General features: G+C 35.8%; 1 protein-coding gene across 1 annotated transcript in view; it reads right to left on the bottom strand.

The window, feature by feature from the left end:
* Positions 1–5,245: 5,245 nt before the first annotated feature.
* LOC136825248 (uncharacterized) overlaps positions 5,246–20,857 on the bottom strand; it is a 75,489-nt gene continuing 59,877 nt past the window's right edge. Inside the window, exons 2-4 of the mRNA XM_067081287.1 lie at positions 11,958–12,191; positions 6,701–6,766; positions 5,246–5,613 (exon numbers count right to left, since the gene is read on the bottom strand). Of these exons, the coding sequence (XP_066937388.1) occupies positions 5,401–5,613; positions 6,701–6,766; positions 11,958–12,191 (513 nt within the window). The 3' untranslated portion in view covers positions 5,246–5,400. The remainder of the gene's footprint in view (positions 5,614–6,700; positions 6,767–11,957; positions 12,192–20,857) is intronic.

Raw genomic sequence — 20,857 nt, forward strand, 5'->3', positions numbered from 1 at the left:
CCTTTTCTATGGAATCTCTGATTTAAATGTAAAAGGTCATGAAAATTTTTCCTCCGAAAAATGTGTCAAAAAATGATACGTGACATCAATTCACCATTGTCTCTTGGTATTGAGTCATTATTTCATGAACATGACAAACGATACAGCCAATAAATTTAGAAGTATGAAGTAAGGAAAGGACACATTAAAGGCAGATTTTGTTTTGGAATTACCTTCCACATTCCATAAGAAGACATTATTATTATTATGAGCATTTGCTTGGCATTCCAGTTACGCTGATGATGTTTCAAAATTGTAAAATGTTAAAAACCACAAAAAGTTTTAGGAATTCAGGCAAACTGGTTCAAGTTAATTTACCTGTAAATATGAAAAGTGAAAATTCTATTGCTTGTGATACATCTGAAAATAACACATTTAACAATCAAATTGCTACATAATTCACACATGTTAGCTTAATATATTGTAACATGATTAGATACAACAATTGTTAATTTAGAGAACTCTGTAGCTGAGATGTCCGTACAGTTCAGCGGTTCTCTTCCTCTGGTTCAAAAGATTATGATATTCAAACATCTCCAGTTCTTAAGCATTTACAGACCAAATCCAAACCCCAATACGAGGTCTAAAGGTCCTGTGATTGTGTAGTGGATAAATAAGCAGAATCTGAGCCTTACGAATGTGGTACTTTGAAAATAAGGCTTACAAAATATCTTGATGGTCATTTGTATGAAAATAAGAGTTGAGGTCATGGTGCTGATGGGGAGGAATGTAACAGGATGCCTTGTCCCCTAGCTAGGAGGTTTTGTTATTGTATAGATGTACCAATGGTTTTCAATTTCTTCCTTTCCAGGGGTGAACTTAAGTTTCAGAGTTATAACAATTACAAAATTACATTACAAAAGTGAAAGACATAGACAACTACTAAGTGATTAGCTAGCTATGTGCTAAATGAAACAGTGAAGGTAAAATTTGAATCAAGTGAATGAGAATGAAACTGAAACACAACCACTTTAAATGCCATTCAAGGAATTTAATGTGGATTTCTTCTGAAAACACGGAAGGGAATTCAATTTGTTAAACCAATCAAAATTCAGAAGGTGGTCCAGTAACAGCATGTGTCATGGCTTGTGCCACACTTAGTTTTTAGGACGACTTAGGTTAAAAAGATTTCAGAGGTAACCTCTGAAAGATGAACGATCTGTACCCTACTCTCATCCCTTCAGCAATAGAGCTAAATAGTCGTTGTAATCATTAACCACCTTAGCTGGTCGCCCCAACACAAGAAGTAGCCAAATTCCGTCTAAGCAAAATCGACTCAGACTCCTCACCATCCAGCCCCTTGCTTTTAAGGCAAGAACAGCAATTCCTGAATCCGACGAGGAGGAAATTATATATATATATATATATATATATATATATATATATATATATATATATATATATATATATATATATATATATATATATATATATATATATATATATATGAGTCCATTGGACTATGAGTCGATTGCTGCAGGTCTCAGCTGGATTGGAGAGAGACAGAGATAAAAAGAAAGACAGCAGAATATGAGTTATCAGTACGTCCTCAAAATGCCTACCATAAGGTTTCAAACGGGGGAGTCTCGTCGAGTCAATCCTCACCTCATCGGAATAGAATAATTCTCGAGACGTTCCCTTGCTCATTTTAATTCACGCATGTGACGTCACATGGGCAGTTCAGACACAATAAATCTTCCAGAATGTGATTTAACTAATGAAGGAAATTCATACATTTTTGCTGCACCCATGAAATAACTCAAAAGTAATGTCATTAAAACAATCGTTTACTGTAGCATAATCATTTATTGGAATGTTACACCAAACATCTATATTCTCCATCACCAGATATCCAAAACTGTCCTTAACCTTCTTTTCGTCACTTTGCTGTGCATTTCAGAACACTGACATATTAATTTTCAATACATTATTTCTGGAGTAAATCTAAGGAGCATCATCTGGCATGATCACTATCTAAATGTTGACCTGACGGTAGCAATACTCAAATATTTATTCAACGTTTAAAGACACACATGAGTCTGTTGCGCGCACGATACAGAGCCTTTCCCATAATACAAATATTGAAATTCAAACCTCAGTTTTTGTACTAGACATTTTTTACTCTTGTTTATCTAGTTGTAACGCATCAAGATATGATTCATTTAGCGAAAACTGCCAAAAAAGAAAAGACTATTGTTCAAATTTGCAATGAAATCAAGCAGTGCAAATTTTCATCCAAAGTAATCATTTTAAAAAAGCTGTTTTCTTTCCCATCTCGGCCATTATCATCACCACCTGGATAACGGTGCAACAAATCTACGAGTAAGACTAATGGTAGTGGGAATGGCGATATGAACAAATATCCATGAAAGATAAAGACCTATACAAATCTAACACTTTCTACTTCTGGCAGTATTGTGTCTCTATTTATCTATTGAGTTGCAGAATTTTGCAAATATGTCGCCCTGTTTTTAATAAAATGTCACCAAAGGTGAGTCTTATACTGGGAACAAGTAAATAACATGAGGGGGTTACAATATGTGCCTTTGGACTAAAGGGACTCCCTGGGATCCTGTCTGGATCTCGAGCACCTGACGACGATTACGGCCCAGCGCCGGGCGAGATATCGAACGCAGTACAGTGACACTATATGTGCCCCAGGAATTTCCGGTGAAGGTGAATCATCTTCCACTGCTCTTGCCTACTATAATTCTCCCTTTGTCAAGAACTGCCAGTTTTAACCACCTATAGAGTATCTTACGTTAAGGCAGTCTTCCCAAGAATTTTAGATTGGAATTGGTTATATCTGAAGCCTATTGATTTGACTCTAGTCGAAAAAGAATCCATTCTGTCTTAAAGTGTGAACATGACATTAAATATTTAGCATTATATACCTGTCACCATTCAGGAACCTCACTTATGTAAGCATAAGTACCTGAAAATTTGTCTTTAATGGATAATGAGAATAGGAGTTATTTTCGAAAGAAGCTAACAGATAACGTATAACATTGTCTCCTGCATTCCAGGGAGGGCACCAGTTACAGAGCTTTCTTGCGGACGAGCTCCACCTCATCGGGAAGTGAATGAAAACTTCCATCTTGGCTAAGAAAGAAGTAGTGTTGGGGAGCTCGTCTTTTGGAAACCTTGCAGGCAAAAGACAAGGATGTTGAACGTTGCCTCTCCCAAGGAAGTTCTTCGAATCTCAAAAGCGGAATGACTACTGATACGTTAACCTTCCTTTATGCTTATGTCCTGCAACCTTCTGCAATTGCTCAGGTGGAAGCTACAGTGCATAACTAATGTAAATGATTTATGTACATTTCGTGTTAATCTGCCAGTTGTTACCCAGGCTTAAACATTGGAGCAATAGCATATGGAAACAATAATCAGTTTTAAAAATCAGTGATAGCCAACGTTGACAGCAAAGTGGAATTTCAGAATCAAAAGCTTTACTGCACTGCCGTTGAATATATATATATATATATATATATATATATATATATATATATATATATATATATATATATATATATATATATATATATATATATATATATATATATATATATATATATATATATATATATATATATATATATGAATGAATTTTTATCACATCACCGGGCGTTTGTAGCTAATGCTCATATATATATATATATATATATATATATATATATATATATATATATATATATATATATATATATATATATATATATATATATATATATATATATATATACTGTACAGTAGGTAAAATATTGAAATTTAGAATCGATTTAGCCTGGGTGGCTCTTCACGATTTGCTTTGGTACACTAGAATGAAAGAGCGTTTATCTAATTTCAGACCTCTATATCGCTTACACCGATTGATTTTGAGGTTCAACCAGCTTCGAAAAGCCACTTCTTTCCTAAGCTAACTCCGAGGGACAAGTTCATCCTGCACAGAATACCGCGGTCGATCCAAATCTTTCGAGTAAGAGTTGAGTTTTCAACTGCATTTTTTCTGTATCTACAGCTTTAACCCCTCAGCATTCTTCTTCATTTCCACTTTTATCTATAATAATAAAATCCGAGTGGATCTTGTTTATCCTCCCCCGGGTGTCAGTAGGGTAGACATGGCACAGCCACTTACCCCCTAAATCTCCAAGCCATACTGAAAAGCTGCTGAGCTTCCTGTGGGAGTTTCTTTCAGCTTCGTCCAAACAGGACTGTAAACGAAATATGAGTCGAAGTTTGCAAATGGATATCTATGCAAAACATTTCCTTTTCCAAGTGGAATGATACGGAATCGCTTGAGGGGAAACATGACAGCAGACGTAAGTCAAGGAAGCTCGCTTACTACACTAAGTATGCCCGATTGATTTATATGTGGTGTACCCTACAGAGAATGCAAATGAGGTCATTTCCCCCCAGTTCACGAGTACTCGTGCAATGCGCAATGACTGCAGTTTTTTCGAAAGAGATTGTGATTGCATTTGCTTGAATGCAGATGACCCGCACACCTACATTGAAGATGGGGGCGCTTAAGACAAGAACACAACCAGAATTAACCAGAACTAAGCTACATAAAACACACACACAAATATATGTGTATATATATAATATATTTATATATATTCATATATACATATATATATATATATATATATATATATATATATATATATATATATATATATATATATATATATATATATATATATATATATCAACATGACGATCACTGCTTTCTAAAGTTAAACTCAGTAAAACCTTATCAAAGCTCAGGGAACACACGCACAAACATCGATGTATAAGTTACTATAGTAATGATAACATACATACATATATATATTATATATCACATCTGTCATCACATCAGTTTGGGACAGTGAAGCCTTTCTTTCTGTTTCTCTTTCCGTGTCGTCCTTTGGACAAGTGGTCATTCGCTCCACTTCCTTCTTTCTTAAGTCTCTAAAAATGTTCATCTGGAGCGTGAGAAGCGACAGTGAGAGAGAGAAAGAGAGAGAATAATGCATTTTCATGCTGGACGTATTCTATAACCGACTTCCAGTCTCTCTTGAATTTAAGAACTTTGCAAATGAGTTATGAGTACGAGGCTAAAAACATTGCGAATTTTGACGCTGTCGGAACTGAAAATATTTGTCTTCTAATAACATTTTCTTAATGATTCACAGAACGACCAGCTTGACTCTGCCTCACGAATAAATTCTCTATTGCAACTTTTTTTTTTTTTTTTTTTTTACTCTAACAGAACAAAATCACATCACATCCAGTACTCAAAGTACTATTCGGGAAATGAATGCGACCACGAGAGGAACTTTCACAGTCAGATTTATCCTTCTGCTGAAGGCGTTTTCAGAGAGGCGCGTGCTCGTCTTGTTCCTCCTTGTATTCGGCGCAATCCAGGCACTTCACGAGACCCGATTCGTCGCAGCTGGAGCACTTGAGGGCGACGAATTCCAGGGTGAAGTCGTTGCGGTGGACAGATTTCTTGGAGCCGTTGCACGCCGAGCAGGGCAGCAGTCGGAAGCCTCCGCAGGAATTGCAGAACGAGTTCGTCGATGCCTTCTGCAAAGGAGATGACACGTCAGGTTAACGGCTCTAAAGATGAAGTGCTGCAAAGCTCTGTGCAGCAACGAAAAAGGGGACAGAAGAATAATGATGACAGCAATCTAATAGACTTTAGGGGGCATATTTTTTTTATTATTGTCGTTGCTGAGTAAGCCAAAAAGCCGTGAACTTACAGAGCAAACTTCTACTTTATGTATTTTAGGAAAAAAATAGAATAGAAGCGAAAAGAAACAGAATTATATTTTACGTTTTAGGTTACAATAAATAGAATGTCTAAAATTAGGTGCAATGTTTAAGAATTAAAGAAAAAATAGGCATCACTGATAAGGAATAAAGAATTATTAAATAAATAAAATCAGCTGCGCATTTGCGTCTTACAGCAATTAAAGGCTTAAGATTTCGCTTGGATCTACAAAGAAAAAAACAATAACTTTTGTTCATCATCCTTTCATTCATCCTGAAAAAAACAGACCATGATGAAAGAGTTCTCAAGAAATTCTGAAAACTCACATGAGTGCTTTATGTCATTTATCTTCATGGTACACCAAGGATAATTTAGTGTTTACATCTAATTGCATATGAATGTAAGGGTGACCTGTAAATGAGCTTAATTTAACATGGGTAGGATAGTAAAGAGCAGTAGCTTTGTCAAGGTGAGAGAGAAGAGACAGCTAAGGATGGAGAGAGAAAAAAAAGAAAATAAAGAGATGAGCACTCCCATTTACTACTTAGATACACCAAAGGCCTTTGCTTTGTAAGGGAAAATGTTATTTGGAATAAATGAAGAGAGAGAGAGAGAGAGAGAGAGAGAGAGAGAGAGAGAGAGAGAGAGAGAGAGAGAGAGAATAACTCAGGTATGTTTACATCGAAGTCCAAGTACAGTAACACACACACTCTCCTTCCTTGTTATTTATATTTGATGCTACAGTATTCTCGTTTATATTTATATTGTATTTTCTCATTTTTTTTGTTCTTTCTAAACCAAAAGATAATCGCAATCATGAGAGAGAGAGAGAGAGAGAGAGAGAGAGAGAGAGAGAGAGAGAGAGAGAGAGAGAGAGAAAGGCGTCCCACCCTTTCTTACCCTGTAGGGCTGCAGAAGTCTCCTCAGTTCCCCACACTCGTTGAGGCGCTCGATCACCTCCGCGTCCTGAAAAAGAATTCTCCGTTACCATAGGCAGTTTTTGTTTACGTTCATTTGGAACTGAAGATATATTACCCATATACCTTTGAAATGTCATTGTTATGGAATGAACTCACGAAGGATAGAAAATCACAGCACTCACGCTACTAGTGACATGCTGAGCCACAGAGATAATATTGACGCATAACTGAACTTCATGAAGCTAAGTTCTTACATTTGTTGGTTTCTGTTTCACTCGAATGTATCTGAATAACGTCAATGAACTTCATAATAATAATAATAATGAATGAATGTATCTGTCGGTTTGCACGAATGTCTTTTAAGAGATATTTTCCTTTGAAAGTGTTGCCATATTCTAAAAACAAAACCTTCTCCCCGTCGTATCTATTGTTGTAGTGACGCTTCCTTAATTCGGAAGCAGTCCATATCTCCCCCTTTGGCGATAAGTTTACAACAGGAGAGTTAACAGTAGATGCTGTTTCTAACAAGAACAACAAATGACATCTTTTTGAGTAATACACTTTCGCTTCTCATCAGATTGTCTCGCAAAATACAGTTCTTTAAGATATCTTCTATGTACAGGAGTTGGAAGAACATCAGCTTTTGTAAATCAGACTTTATACTGATATGGAAAGGAATTATTTCGAATGTAATAAGCAAGGATACGAAATTTTGCACAAAGAATATACAAATGTACATTTGTATATATCTATTTGAAATCTGATGAGCAAAATTGAGTATCTGTAGAGTGCATAAGTATTATGCTCAAAACTGGGAAAAGAAGTGACTAAGACAACCAGACAATTGAGTTCCCGGAAAACGAGGGTTTCAATCTTACGTTTCCCCATATTAGCGGTCAAAAGAGCCAATAAAGTATGTAGTAGCAGACAAGAGCATATTGCAAAATTGCTAATTATAAGGTTATTCTCTCTATCCACTAGTGAGAATATTTAGAATAATGACAAAGGAATCAGCACTGACTGAGCAAATCCCTTCAGTTATGGGACACAGACAGCGCGCGCCATTCAGCACCAGAGCCACAAGGAAGCTTCTCAGATCCACTTCAAATGAAAGGGGTCAGCAGATTTTAGCCACTAAATTAATTCAGAAAGGAAATAATTGACGTTTAGACCGAGGTTTTTCAAATATGATTTTTCTCTTTCATTCTTAAAATGCATTCCTTTCATTTCATGCTTGAGCAAAGGCCAATGGGAGTCAACTTACTATCACATATACCTCAGGAGCTTCGAAAAAATTAATTAGTTAATTAACTAATTAATAAAACAGGCGAGGGCAGGAAGAAGGCTGTGGCTTCATCCCTAAGGATGCGATTCAACTGCCTCTTGAATGAAGAAAGGTTATCAGCTATGAAAACAGACGAAGGGTGAAAATTCCAAAGCTTGCAATAGCGGGAAAGAGGCAGACACTGAACCGTACAATCCGAAATGACCAATTTCCGTTAAGGAAATTATCAATAGACTTTTTCGTCGACTACTACAAACAAGCTTTAGTGAAGTAGAACTGACCATTCTCATCACGTCTGCCTATACAATTCTTGGCAAGTAGAGCGTTACCTTCACTTTTACTTGTTTTTATGAGAAAGCCTATTTTGCGATAAGTCCCTGGAACCAACAATGCGAACGCAAGCAAACAATATTACACGTCAAAATTGCAGGAAACGCCACCCACCACTCACCCTCAAGTTGTTGACACTATTTATTCCCGGGGCGCTTCGCTTGTCTGACCAGAAGTGAGTTTTCTTTATTTTCTTTTAGCATTTCTTGCTTCATGAATAATGTGACTCGAGAACGGTTCCTTAACTGAGAAGAGCAGCCTAGCGGTATGACAGCACCAGTTCTTATAACAATACACGAGATTCCGTTGCTGGACTTTCAAAAGGCTGGAACAACTGTTTTCTTAGTCAAATTTCTGGCGAAACCGTTACGTGGGACCAGAATGGGGCAACAGTTTCAATGTTAGGCTAGGCTTCTGTGCTGTCAGCGCCAGTGAGGGTGACAGAACCGTAGGACAATTCTGGATAGGGAGGACTCCATAGGAGAGTTAGCTCGAGAAGCTATTCTGTAATTCAAGTCGAATGCCGAATATAAAATGTCATTAATTTTTTCCACCGTGAACTGATGAATGAGAGAAATATGTCATATGACTCCGGTGTTAGACCTCGAACACTCTGTAATTCCAATAATGAACATAATTAAAGGTGTGATAAATATGCTGGCATTTTAATTTCAAAAGTCACTGGCACCAAAAAAAAAATACTTATGTATGATCTATTCTCTTCCGTGGAAAGTCTGGGCAATCAATCTGTCAAGACATAGACAGGACTCACCAGTCATTTTTTTATGCAGAGGCCGATGGGATGACAAACTTATATCTTTCTACTGACGCAAGACCTTTAGAGAAACCACCAAAGGAAAAGGAAAGTAAAAAGACACAGAGGAAAGGAAAAATTCCGAAGCTTAATACCTACCCGTGTGATATCACAGGAGCCCAAATGTACGTCAATCAGCGTCACTTTCTCTTCCGTCATTTTTGGTTCCTTGAGAGACGTTTCTTTATTCACCGAAAGTGATGCTTTTGTAGTGACTAACGAAATCCTGTTATACAAAGGTCACAACGACAGCGTCATTTATCCTCCTGGAAGTTTCCTTCAGTCGGGATGGAGACGAAAAAGTTGAAGGCGACACCGCTAGGCGGCCAGATACAAAGTTCTTGCTCTCATAGCTTTCGGAAATTCGTGATTGTTTTTTCATGCCAGTCTAAATCTTTGCGGGATATTCTCGCTCAGTCTACCAATTACCTCTCTCGTTATTCTCGTTATTCGTTATAAATTGCATGAAGGCACTTTGCCCACCGTTAATCTGAACGACGTTCTTGTTGCTGCCGCTGCAAGACGGCAATCATAGAGATGTCCATTAGGGAAATCAGCACCCGTTACCTACAGCACTTCGGGTCTTGAAACATGACATGCCACAGAGAAGGGATGGCGTGAAAAAACTGATTCCGTACACTCCACCCTCCTCTGCTGATGATTATCATCCTCACGTGCTAAACGATCATCCCAAAAGGACACAACAGACAGACCACACGAACTGTGCTGGATACTTTGTGGCCTTCCGCACCTCAAAGAACATTTGCGAGTCCGATTTTCCTTTGACGGGAATTACACTTCTTCATTCTTTCTATGGCGTACATCTTGATATTTACATACGCACATTCCAAAGGTTCCTTATATTTATATTGAAAAGGATGAGCTATGATTAGCACAGAATCTTCTTTCCATACAGAGAATATGAAAAACTCATTCAAGGTTTGATCTGACAATTGAAAGACTTCTTTTCCATTGAATAGAGTAGGCAACATTAGAAAAACAGGATGTAAAAATTAAAGCAACGAGTTAAGTTAAAGTTAAAGTCCTCCTTGGCCTCTATAGGCTCATAGGGCAGGCGCTGATCTCCTGTTTCTTAGGCCGACAGCCTGTGGGGCAGGTCCCAGTGCCTGTGACACAAGAAATCTAATTTTTATTAATCTAGTTTTTGGCATCGAATGCTACCTACAAAGATTTATTGTACAAATAAGCACACTCGCATACATTTTCAACATACATACACATGTGCATGCATATATACATAGATACATACATACATACATATACATACATACACACACATATATATGTATGTGTGTATGTATTTCAGAAAGTAGCAACTTCACTGTATATATATATATATATATATATATATATATATATATATATATATATATATATATATATATCCATACTACTCTTATTAAGCTTAAATAAGGCTAGAAGGTTCATATATTTAGAATCTGGAATCTAAAACATCCCGCCTTATTGAAGCCTAATACGAGAAATATGAGTATATGTATATGTATATATATATATATATATATATATATATATATATATATATATATATATATATATATATATACAGTATACACAAGCACACACATATATATATTTATATATACAAATAATATATATATATATATATATATATATATATATATATATATATATATATGTGTGTGTGTGTGTGTGTGTGTGTGTCTGTGTGTGTGTATGTGTGTCTGTGTGTGGAGAGAGAGAGAGAGAGAGAGAGAGAGAGAGAGAGAGAGTTCAGATGTGCTATTACCAAAACATATGACTTGATGTAAGACCAAAGTGTGACACTTCTTGTAGGCTAAAGAAGAGACTCTCTTCGTAGAAACAAAAACGATTTCCCGCTTCCGTTGTGAGAAGTGAGCGTATCATGAGTTGGTAATTCATTCCAGACGGATGTTTTTAGAAAGGGAACCTTTCCCTGCTTCAATACTTTTATTACGAATTGCGAGTCATCTGTTTATATTCTTGCAAACGAAACCTAATTTGTTGTTTGGCTGTGAGGAATTATAAGATACGCTGAAATGATTTCCATATTGCGGAGGAAATGATCACAAAAGAAATATTATACCGCAAGCATCAGAAAATAACTTGGTAAGATTTTCATTTTCAAAGAACATACAGCTCCTTTCACACCTAAGATTATATATACCTGCAAATTTTGTATTATTAAAGTTGATAAAGTAAGAATTCAATTAGGCTTTTCAGAAGTTTTCCCATCCCATTCTGTTTATGCTCGGTAACTGTTGATAAACAGTCATGGTGACTGTGTTGCCTTTTGTGTTGGTAAAAGTCGATGTCGCTTGAAGACCCGGATATCGGAGCACATGGGGAGTCAGCAAGAACCGACCAACGTGTCATGGAGTCTTTTTTCGGGAACGTCAGAAATCATGCTTGGCAACAAGGCCATAAAACAACAAAACTCTGAATTTGTTGTAAGTCTTTAACTAACTGTCAATATCAATTTCAGAAAAGTTAACAGGCCATATATATATGCATATATATATATATGTGTGTGTGTGTGTATATGCATATATATATATATATATATATATATATATATATATATATATATATATATATATATATATATACATAATGTACATGTATTATATATATATATATATATATACACACATATATATATACATATACATAGACATATAACCCTAAATTTCCATTCTATTTAGTTCTTTATAGAAATAAAAGCGACAACCTACTGAGAGAATTGCAATGTTAAAGTGGTTTTTATATCCGGGGCCTCTAGCTTACCCCAAGGTACTGTCCCTCGAGGAACACATGGGGCACAGTGATCCCTCTGGCGTGGAGTCTGTCCAGCAGCTGGATCTGTGTGTCTCTGGCCATGAAGACGTCCCTCTCCTCGAAGCGCACCAGCAGCGTCCACAAGATCTTCCGGATCCTCAAGCATCGTTCGTAAGTGTCCCGGATGATGCCGAGTGTCGTGACGTAGACGACGACCTTGCCTCGCTCACGCTCCATGAAATGCTGCAAAGGGGAAAAGGACTCAGTAAAGCAATCCTATTGAAGAAAGTAGGATGGATGGGCTGCTTTCACGTTACCGCTGTCAGTGCGCTCAGGGTACGAGTGATGTTGCACAAATATCGTTTCATTTTGCTGCAGCCCTATTAAGGAGAATATTTTTAAAAAGGCGTAAAATAAGCAACTTTTACTTTTATAAAGGCAAGTCTACGTCAGTTTTTTTTTTTTTACTTTTGAATACATGTTTTGGACATTCAATAAAGTAATATTATTTGTCTCGAATCTTTGTTTCATTATCATATTTGCTTCTTGTTCTAATGACTTGATTGAAATTGATGATAATCACAACTTTTCTTAACGTATATCATCCTTAAATTGGACACACCCTAACATAGGTACAAATGGTAAAATCTGAATTCGGATGAGGCAGTAGAGACAATTGCTACTCTAACCGAGATGGAGACACCAGTCTAAGTGCATAGGAGAGAAAATGGAAAAGAAAAATCATGTAGAGGAATAAAAAGAGTAATGGATGGAAAACCTTCATCTATTTGTTGTCACTGTAACCACAAACATTATGCTCCTTCTTTGCCTTATGAGTATTCCAAACATTAGGGCACTGAGCTGCACTTAAATCATTGAATTAAATATGATCCCTTGTTTCGATCATAAACCTAAACCTTTCTTTTGTCACTACTGTAATATTTATAATGAAATATGTCAGTGTGTAGTTATTTCTTCATATATTGTTAAATAATAAATTAGATTATATTACGTTCGAAAGTGGTTTTGAGTGTAGAACATCAATTAAACCATTTTAAGCTGTCGTCAGTTCAGAAATCTCTAGCAGAACTACCAGTTACCTGGTAATCTGTTTGAGATGTTTGCAAACGCATTGGTGTTCTCTCTGAAAAGATGATTCCAGATTGGACTCGATACAAGCCAGCTTAGTTCCAGCGTTCGCATGATACATCGTCATACATTTCCCGACATTGATCCAGCAGAGGATCGAGCCAGATCAAGAGGCTGTTTTTTCCCAGACTTTTCTTCTCTTCTTCCCTTTTCCTTCTTTCCCTAGGCCTTTTGGCATTTTGACGTCTATTCCACGGACCTTATTGTGATTAAAACTAGAAGTTTGCTGGGAAAAACTATTTTTCATGAAAGGCCTTTCAGAAATTTCCTAAGCAGCCTAAGAACTGGAAGCATACTCTGGCCTAAACAGGTTATTTTATTTGCCGATTTCATTAAGTGATTTTGTTTTAAATAAAAAGTGAACTGTCACATCTTAAATGGGAAAGATCATGTCTTTCGTTAGAGATCACTGTACTTGCAGTCATTAATGTTTTATTCCTTTTAACTTTATATAAGTCTTTTCGCTAGAAATTACTATATTTCAGGAAATAAAGAGCAAGAAAGTAGTATATTCATCGACCACACAGCACTTGGCCAAATTAATGAACGGGGGAGTAACGAAATACATTTAGAAGATTGGTTTAACTCCTTTTCATCGACGTGGCATATCACTTCATTCTGCGCCTAGCCTCAATATCTGAATGAGGAAACAGAATCTAGGCTTAACAGGCGTTCGGAAATTATCTCAAATATCACCCAACTGTGGTGGACGAGAATGTCTGACTATGATTTCTTTCAGAAATAATTATCATTCAGTCTCTACATGAATGGAGTATATTATATATATATATATATATATATATATATATATATATATATATATATATATATATATATATATATATATATATATATATATATATATGGATATATTTATATATATGTTATGTGTGTGTATATATATGTATATGTACATATATTTATATATATATATATACATACATATACACACACATATCTAAATAACGAACATTTGAGCCCGTGTTTCACAGATATAAATTTCTGAATCACATTGGGACTGAACCCCGGTCTCTCAAATGACAGGCTAAGTGGTTCCCAGTTGACCCAAACAAGCTTAAAAGAAGGAGGAACCTAAGTCCTTCTGTACCTGTTCCTGAAATGCGTACGCATGTGTTCGAAAATAATGCTACCAAATGACTCGCTGGTAGGCCAGGAAGTTGGGTAAAATTCGCTTGTATGTTAGGCGGCAGCGTGCCCAGGAAAACCCTCAGGTACAGAGGTACTTGGCATCCAACTTCTTTTATGACTTGCGTGGGTCAACTGGTAGAGCCCTGGCCCTTCATTTGAGAGACCTGGGTTTGGTCCCTGAGTGAGTGGATAACTGTAAAGAAGTTGCTGCTTCTTAGAGACATGAAACCCAAGGTTGCCGGAGAGTACTACTGAAAGTTTCCAGCCGTCCCAACGTGACACTGCCATTGCCCCTTGTGAAGGGGACAACCCAGGAGAGTCAAGAAAGCTGTGACTGGAGTAACTTGTAAATTGGAATTTGTATCTGAAGGCAGCCATTGTGATAAGTATTTAGGGAGGAGAGTGTGACCTAGGCTAAATATGATGGCAGAAATAAGTGAAATGTGGGTAAGCCATTTCATGTGAGAGCAAGTACTGTATAGACAAAAGAGCAAATATAGTTTTAGATGGTAGTTCTGGAATGCTTGAAGTTAATGTGAATAAAATAAGTACCGTGGGATTGAGTTCAGGAAGTGGTTTGATAACTGGAAACTTGTGGCCGAGAACTTTATTCCACATCTTGGGAAAAATGAAATTGAGTGGGAGAAGTTTTTCAGGCTGCTTGTTAGTGCTAGGTGCGCTGAAGACTTCGCTCTCGGATGGCACGGCGAGCAGCTGCAGGTTTCTTTCCGGATTCACTTTTGACGGACATTTTCAGGTCGTGGTAACTCCCTCGTTTTTCTGTCTACAATGCTTACTAAAGTAAACAGCTGAGCGCTGATTTATTTACATATGTACACAAACTTTATATTTATATATACATATATATTATATATATATATATATATATATATATATATATATATATATATATATATATATATATATATATATATATATATATATATATATATATATATATATATATATAATAGGATATATATATTACTAACAGGACCTCATTCAAACTGGATGGTATCTAATGGAGTATTAATTCAGAAACCATCCAGTTTGAATGATGTCCTGTTAGTAATTCTACTAATGCACAGAACAATTGTGTACGTGATAAAGTTAATATATGCATATATATATATAAATATTTATATATATGGTGAACACATGAGAACGTGTCCCACAGGAAAAAATTTCTGACTCACATCGGGATGGAACCCCGCCCTTTCAAGTGAGAGTCCAGGACGTTGGTAATTCCTCCACATAGGTCACACACACATATATATAAAAAAAAATATATATATATACATGTGTGTATGTATATATATTTACATACACACATGCACACACTATACATATGTATATATATATATATATATATATATATATATATATATATATATATATATATATATATATATATATATATATATATATATATATATTCAAGCACGGTCTCTTCTTCATGTTCTTCAAGCACCACGAGCAAAATTCCAGATATCTCGGGAGCTTTTCCATTCCTCAGGAAAGATAAACAGAACCACCACAATACTGATATATTTACTCATTCCTTAACCGACATCTCTTTCGACCAGTCATGGTCGTCTTCAAGGCTGATATAGATTCATATTGTAGTACATATATGGCAGAGGTCAGCCAAAAATTATCAGCAAAAAGGAGGAAAATGAAATCTGAAAATTTGAAAACTTACTGCAAACTTTACTGTTTAGAAAATGATTAACAATTTTCATAGGCCTCTCCATGAATACTCAGTGTGCATGCGTGTGTTTTTGCTTGTGCAAGTTTGGAACGTAGCTGCATACAGTATGTATGTATATATATATTATGTGTGTGTGTGCGTGTGTTTATGATGTATGTATGTTTATGTGTGTCTGTGTGTGCGCTTGTGTATGTGTTTTTATATAATGACTTAATCCTGTTGTTTTGGATAAGCCTAACTTTGATAGCTGGTCTTGTGATGAGAAACATCGCCAACCGAAGGGGATCCAACGAACGAATCTGGGACCAGAATAGTGGACTAGTCTTGATAACAAATGACAGCAGGCCCCAGAGGATCCATGGAAAATCATACTAGCATGTAAAAACTGCTAATCTTCACTCTTTCTGAACATTGAAATTTGTGTTAATTTTCATTTTAGAATCAAGTTTTACTGTCTGTACTCATTTATATATTTGAGGGTAGTTCCATTTTATATCTAATATAACCCTGAAGATACCATTATATTAATGGGTGAAAAAGCTCTCGATTGAAGAACACATTAATGAAATAGCTCAAGATAAGAAAAAGTAGCAGAAATTATATAATGGTTGCCAGAGATTTACAGATGCCAGAAGTGCATTAACACTTCATAAGAAAAAATAAAAGAAAGTCTGTGCCAAACGCCTAATGGCACGGTCCTTTCTCTTATTCTTTCAAGTGCTAATGCACTTGTGGCATCTATGCCTACTCTGCCAAAGCTTCCAGTGTATTGAAATAATATATATATATATATATATATATATATATATATATATATATATATATATATATATATATATATATATATATTTTTTTTTATACATAGGTATATATAATATACATATCATGTAAATTATATACATATATATATACATGTATGTATGTATGTATGTATATCTATACTTGTATACGTGTATATATACATACAGTTTTATATATATATAGTTTATATATATATATATATATATATATATATATATATATATATATATATATATATATATATATATATATATATATATATATATTACAATCCTCACTGTTCAAGCCAGAGCTTACAAGGATCTGTGGCTAAATATAGTCCATATAAATGATGGTCCTGTGTTGTATGCAATGCTTCAGATTCGTGATGCATCATCGAACAGGATTGTCTGAAGTCTTGGGTCGTTCACCTTAGGAGACGACCTCATTCAGCAACAGGGGATCACTCCAAGGCGAACAACACCCACACTCGTGTGGGATGTTGTTTTTCCTCTGAGCCACTTCGGGAGGAAGCTTTCCCACCTGAAATGGGTCAGGGAAGTTGTGCCTCCTGATTAAGAAATCCAGTTTTCTTCCTGAAAAGGTTTCTTACCATATACTTTTCCATTTTTCACTTTCATTTACATCAGGGCTTCAGTGCTGTTTCTCCCATGAACGTCCATTCAAACTTTATCATTCCTGTGAAATCATTCATTATAGATGCTAAGCTATACGTAACACATACATGTATGCATACATTCAAGTGTATTTCTACGGCTGATGACAGTACAACTTTCGCAACGCTGCCGGTCCCTGAGGAGTTCAGTGCTGAATCTGGCCTCTAAACCGATGGATGACCACTAGCGGATGCCAAGCCCCGTCGGGGAGTAGTTCCGTTACTGTACGAGGGGGCGGCAGCGTCCGGTTAACTTCTTCCTCGTACCACAAAAATAAATTATTAGGATTTAAAGGGAATTCGCCTCTTTGATATTCTGAGACAAAAGAACACAATAGTAGGTATGCATATATATATATATATATATATATATATATATATATATATATATATATATATATATATATATATATATATATATATATATATATACAGGTATGTGTGTGTGTTTGGAAATAAGCAGTTTGTGTACAAAGGGGGCGGGGGAGTCAACTCTGAAGCGAACTTTAAAAATATGACCTGATGACGCCTCATATTTGTGATAATGGTGACTGTAGTCCTTCGAAAAAGATGAGCTGGAAAAGATAGCATAGTGAAATGAAGGATACGAATATCTCGAGCGGTTTGGTCAAGTGGAGAGACCAGAGGACTTTAAGATGGTATAAAATGTGTCTTTGGGTTTTTGAGGAGGGAAAATGCGCGTGTGATGGAGAAAGCTTAGATGGGGCGGATAAAGTGCTAGAATGAAGAGCTTTATTAAAACGTAACAGTGATTATGTTTTGTTTTATTGGGGTCTTTATTTCATGGCTAAATTGGCCAGCACGTAGACGGGAAAACAAACCCGGCCACTCCAGCATTTGCATCAGAATGACAGATTCAGCCACAGCGAACCATATTTACCGTTAAGCCGGGCCAGCTGGAGGGCCGATTACACAGGGACTTAAGCTACGACGCTTGTCACGGCCTTTTGAGATCAAGTTACGCAACCGAGGCGCTTCTTCAGCCCTGGCTCAGGAAGGGAAGCAGAGTGTGCACTGAACGACCTCTCAAGGTTCGTTAACTGCCTCGATAAAAAGATCATTCCCATCTCAGTCATTCCTCGTCATGAGATATCCTTTTCATCTCAGTTACCAGTCGTCAAACGGACCACTTCGCCTCTCTCGTGCGAGGAGGAAAAGAATGATTTCAGCCCTAGGAGAGCTGTTAACCAGCTCAGTGGTCTGGTTAAACTAAGATATACTTAACTTTTCCCTTGAGAGTGGCGAATCTGCTATACGTATGATCTGCCAGGCGCACACACTACCGCCTCTTTTTGCACCGAGAATTCTGTCAAGATTCTCACTTCCAGGAAATATAGGTTACAGCGCATATTAATGCGCTGTGCTAATAGGGACGGCAACTGTTGGCTTCGCGGACTGGACTCGTCTGAGTCAAAATGAGCGCAGAAACTCTCATGGATACATCGTCAGTAGAGGAAATACAGACACCGCGAATAGAGTGAACTATGAACAAGTAACCTTCCATTAAAGCTCGATGTCTCTGTTGACCTCAGCGGGTAATTAAGAACCTGGTAATTAGTCAACTAAGGAGAGCAGCTCACAGGGTAGAAAAGGGCAAGGGGACTGCAAGTTAATCCCAAAAGTTTAGTTGCTGAAGGTTAACACCGTGTGAAGCCACGCCCTCTAAGGCATTCGTAGGCCACATACAACCATAAAGCGCATTTTAATTTACATTGCCGTGAAATATTACTTGCCAAAAGAATATATCAAAATTATTTCAACGGAGAGCTTTTGTTGTATGCCAGTACTAAAACACTTTTTTTATATTAAGAGAAGAGAAAAATAGACGTATTTAAACTAAAACCACCACAATGTCTTTTCTTCATTTTCTATATATTTTTCTTAGAAGTTACAAACATGAATGTTTCTGCCACATCACCACGAGACTCCAGTCGACGATCTCGTTCCCCTGCTTCTCTGGTCGTTTATGGCTTCCGGAAACTTCGACATTGATACCATTTGAATCCCAGGTGTGTGCTGGAAATAACATTGACTGGCAGAGTAAAAAAGTGAGAGGAGTGATGCTTGCAGGATTCTTCGCTTCTGACTTTATTTGCTCGTCTTCGCGATAACCTTCAAGGGGGAGGTGTCACTTAGCAGTGACTTCCGTTATTTATCATTCAATTTGTTTCAAACTTTTTGCATGTATTAAGGGTCATTAAAGATATTTATACGAAAATTTTCAAACAAATTGGTTGAGCCGTTGTTGAGTTATTGCTAGACTTATAGATTATTATTAACAAAACTTTTGAAATATACATATATATAATTTGTTCTGCCTCAGTTTATAGTTTTTTCCATTATCTTCATTATTCACTGAAGTGTTCTTTTCATTTGGGCAATATTAATGGAGTTATTGTTGATTTTAATACATATATATATATATATATATATATATATATATATATATATATATATATATATATATATATTATAAGTTATATAAAATACCATATAAAAATTAACAAATGTGTAAGTAGTAGAAAAGCTCGATTTCAAGAGGACTTCTCCCTTAAAAAACCAAAAGAGATTTCAATCAAATTCAATGTTCTCTCTGGTTGTGGCGCTTTTGCGTTAGAATCCGTTTTCACAACGTTAATGAAATCGTGTGCATGATATTTTGAGCATTTTCGTCAAAGAGCACAAAGTTTTCGAAAACGTTCATACATATGTATTAGCATGCCTGTAGCTGCATCTTGGTAAAATAACTGATTAATTTGAATATTACTAGAAAAATCTCGTGCTTCCGGAGAGGCACTCGGAAAAAAAAAAATTACCTGATAATATTCTCCATATATATATATGATATATATATATATATACATATATACATATACAGTATATATATATATATAATATATATATATATATATATATATATATATATATATATATATATATATATATATATATATATATATATATATATATATATATATATATATATATATATATATATATATATATATATATTTATATATATATATATATATATATATATATATATATATATATATATATATATATATATATATATATAAAAGAACAAAATTTCAGAAAATAAGCATTACTTTGGCGATCGGCGTCCTTGGAATCGAAGTGCCCATTAATTAAAGAAATATCATGATTTCCTGTTATTTTCAGAGCTTCATTGTGGGCTACATATTTGCGGTATCACTCTCACGTTGGTTCCTAGAGATAACTTTCGTCAAAGCTGACCTTTTATCAGTCAAGAATACTAAAACCGAACTGACTGATGAACCTCATACTTTAAACAAGATATTTTAGAGGGAACTTTATCTGTTTATATTAAGCTCTTTGCTGAACGTTCTAGATATGTATGGGTGAATATACAGTATTAATACATTTACAGATACAAATACA

The sequence above is a fragment of the Macrobrachium rosenbergii genome, chromosome 37, assembly GCF_040412425.1.
Source record: "Macrobrachium rosenbergii isolate ZJJX-2024 chromosome 37, ASM4041242v1, whole genome shotgun sequence".
NCBI classification, from domain to species: domain Eukaryota; kingdom Metazoa; phylum Arthropoda; class Malacostraca; order Decapoda; family Palaemonidae; genus Macrobrachium; species Macrobrachium rosenbergii.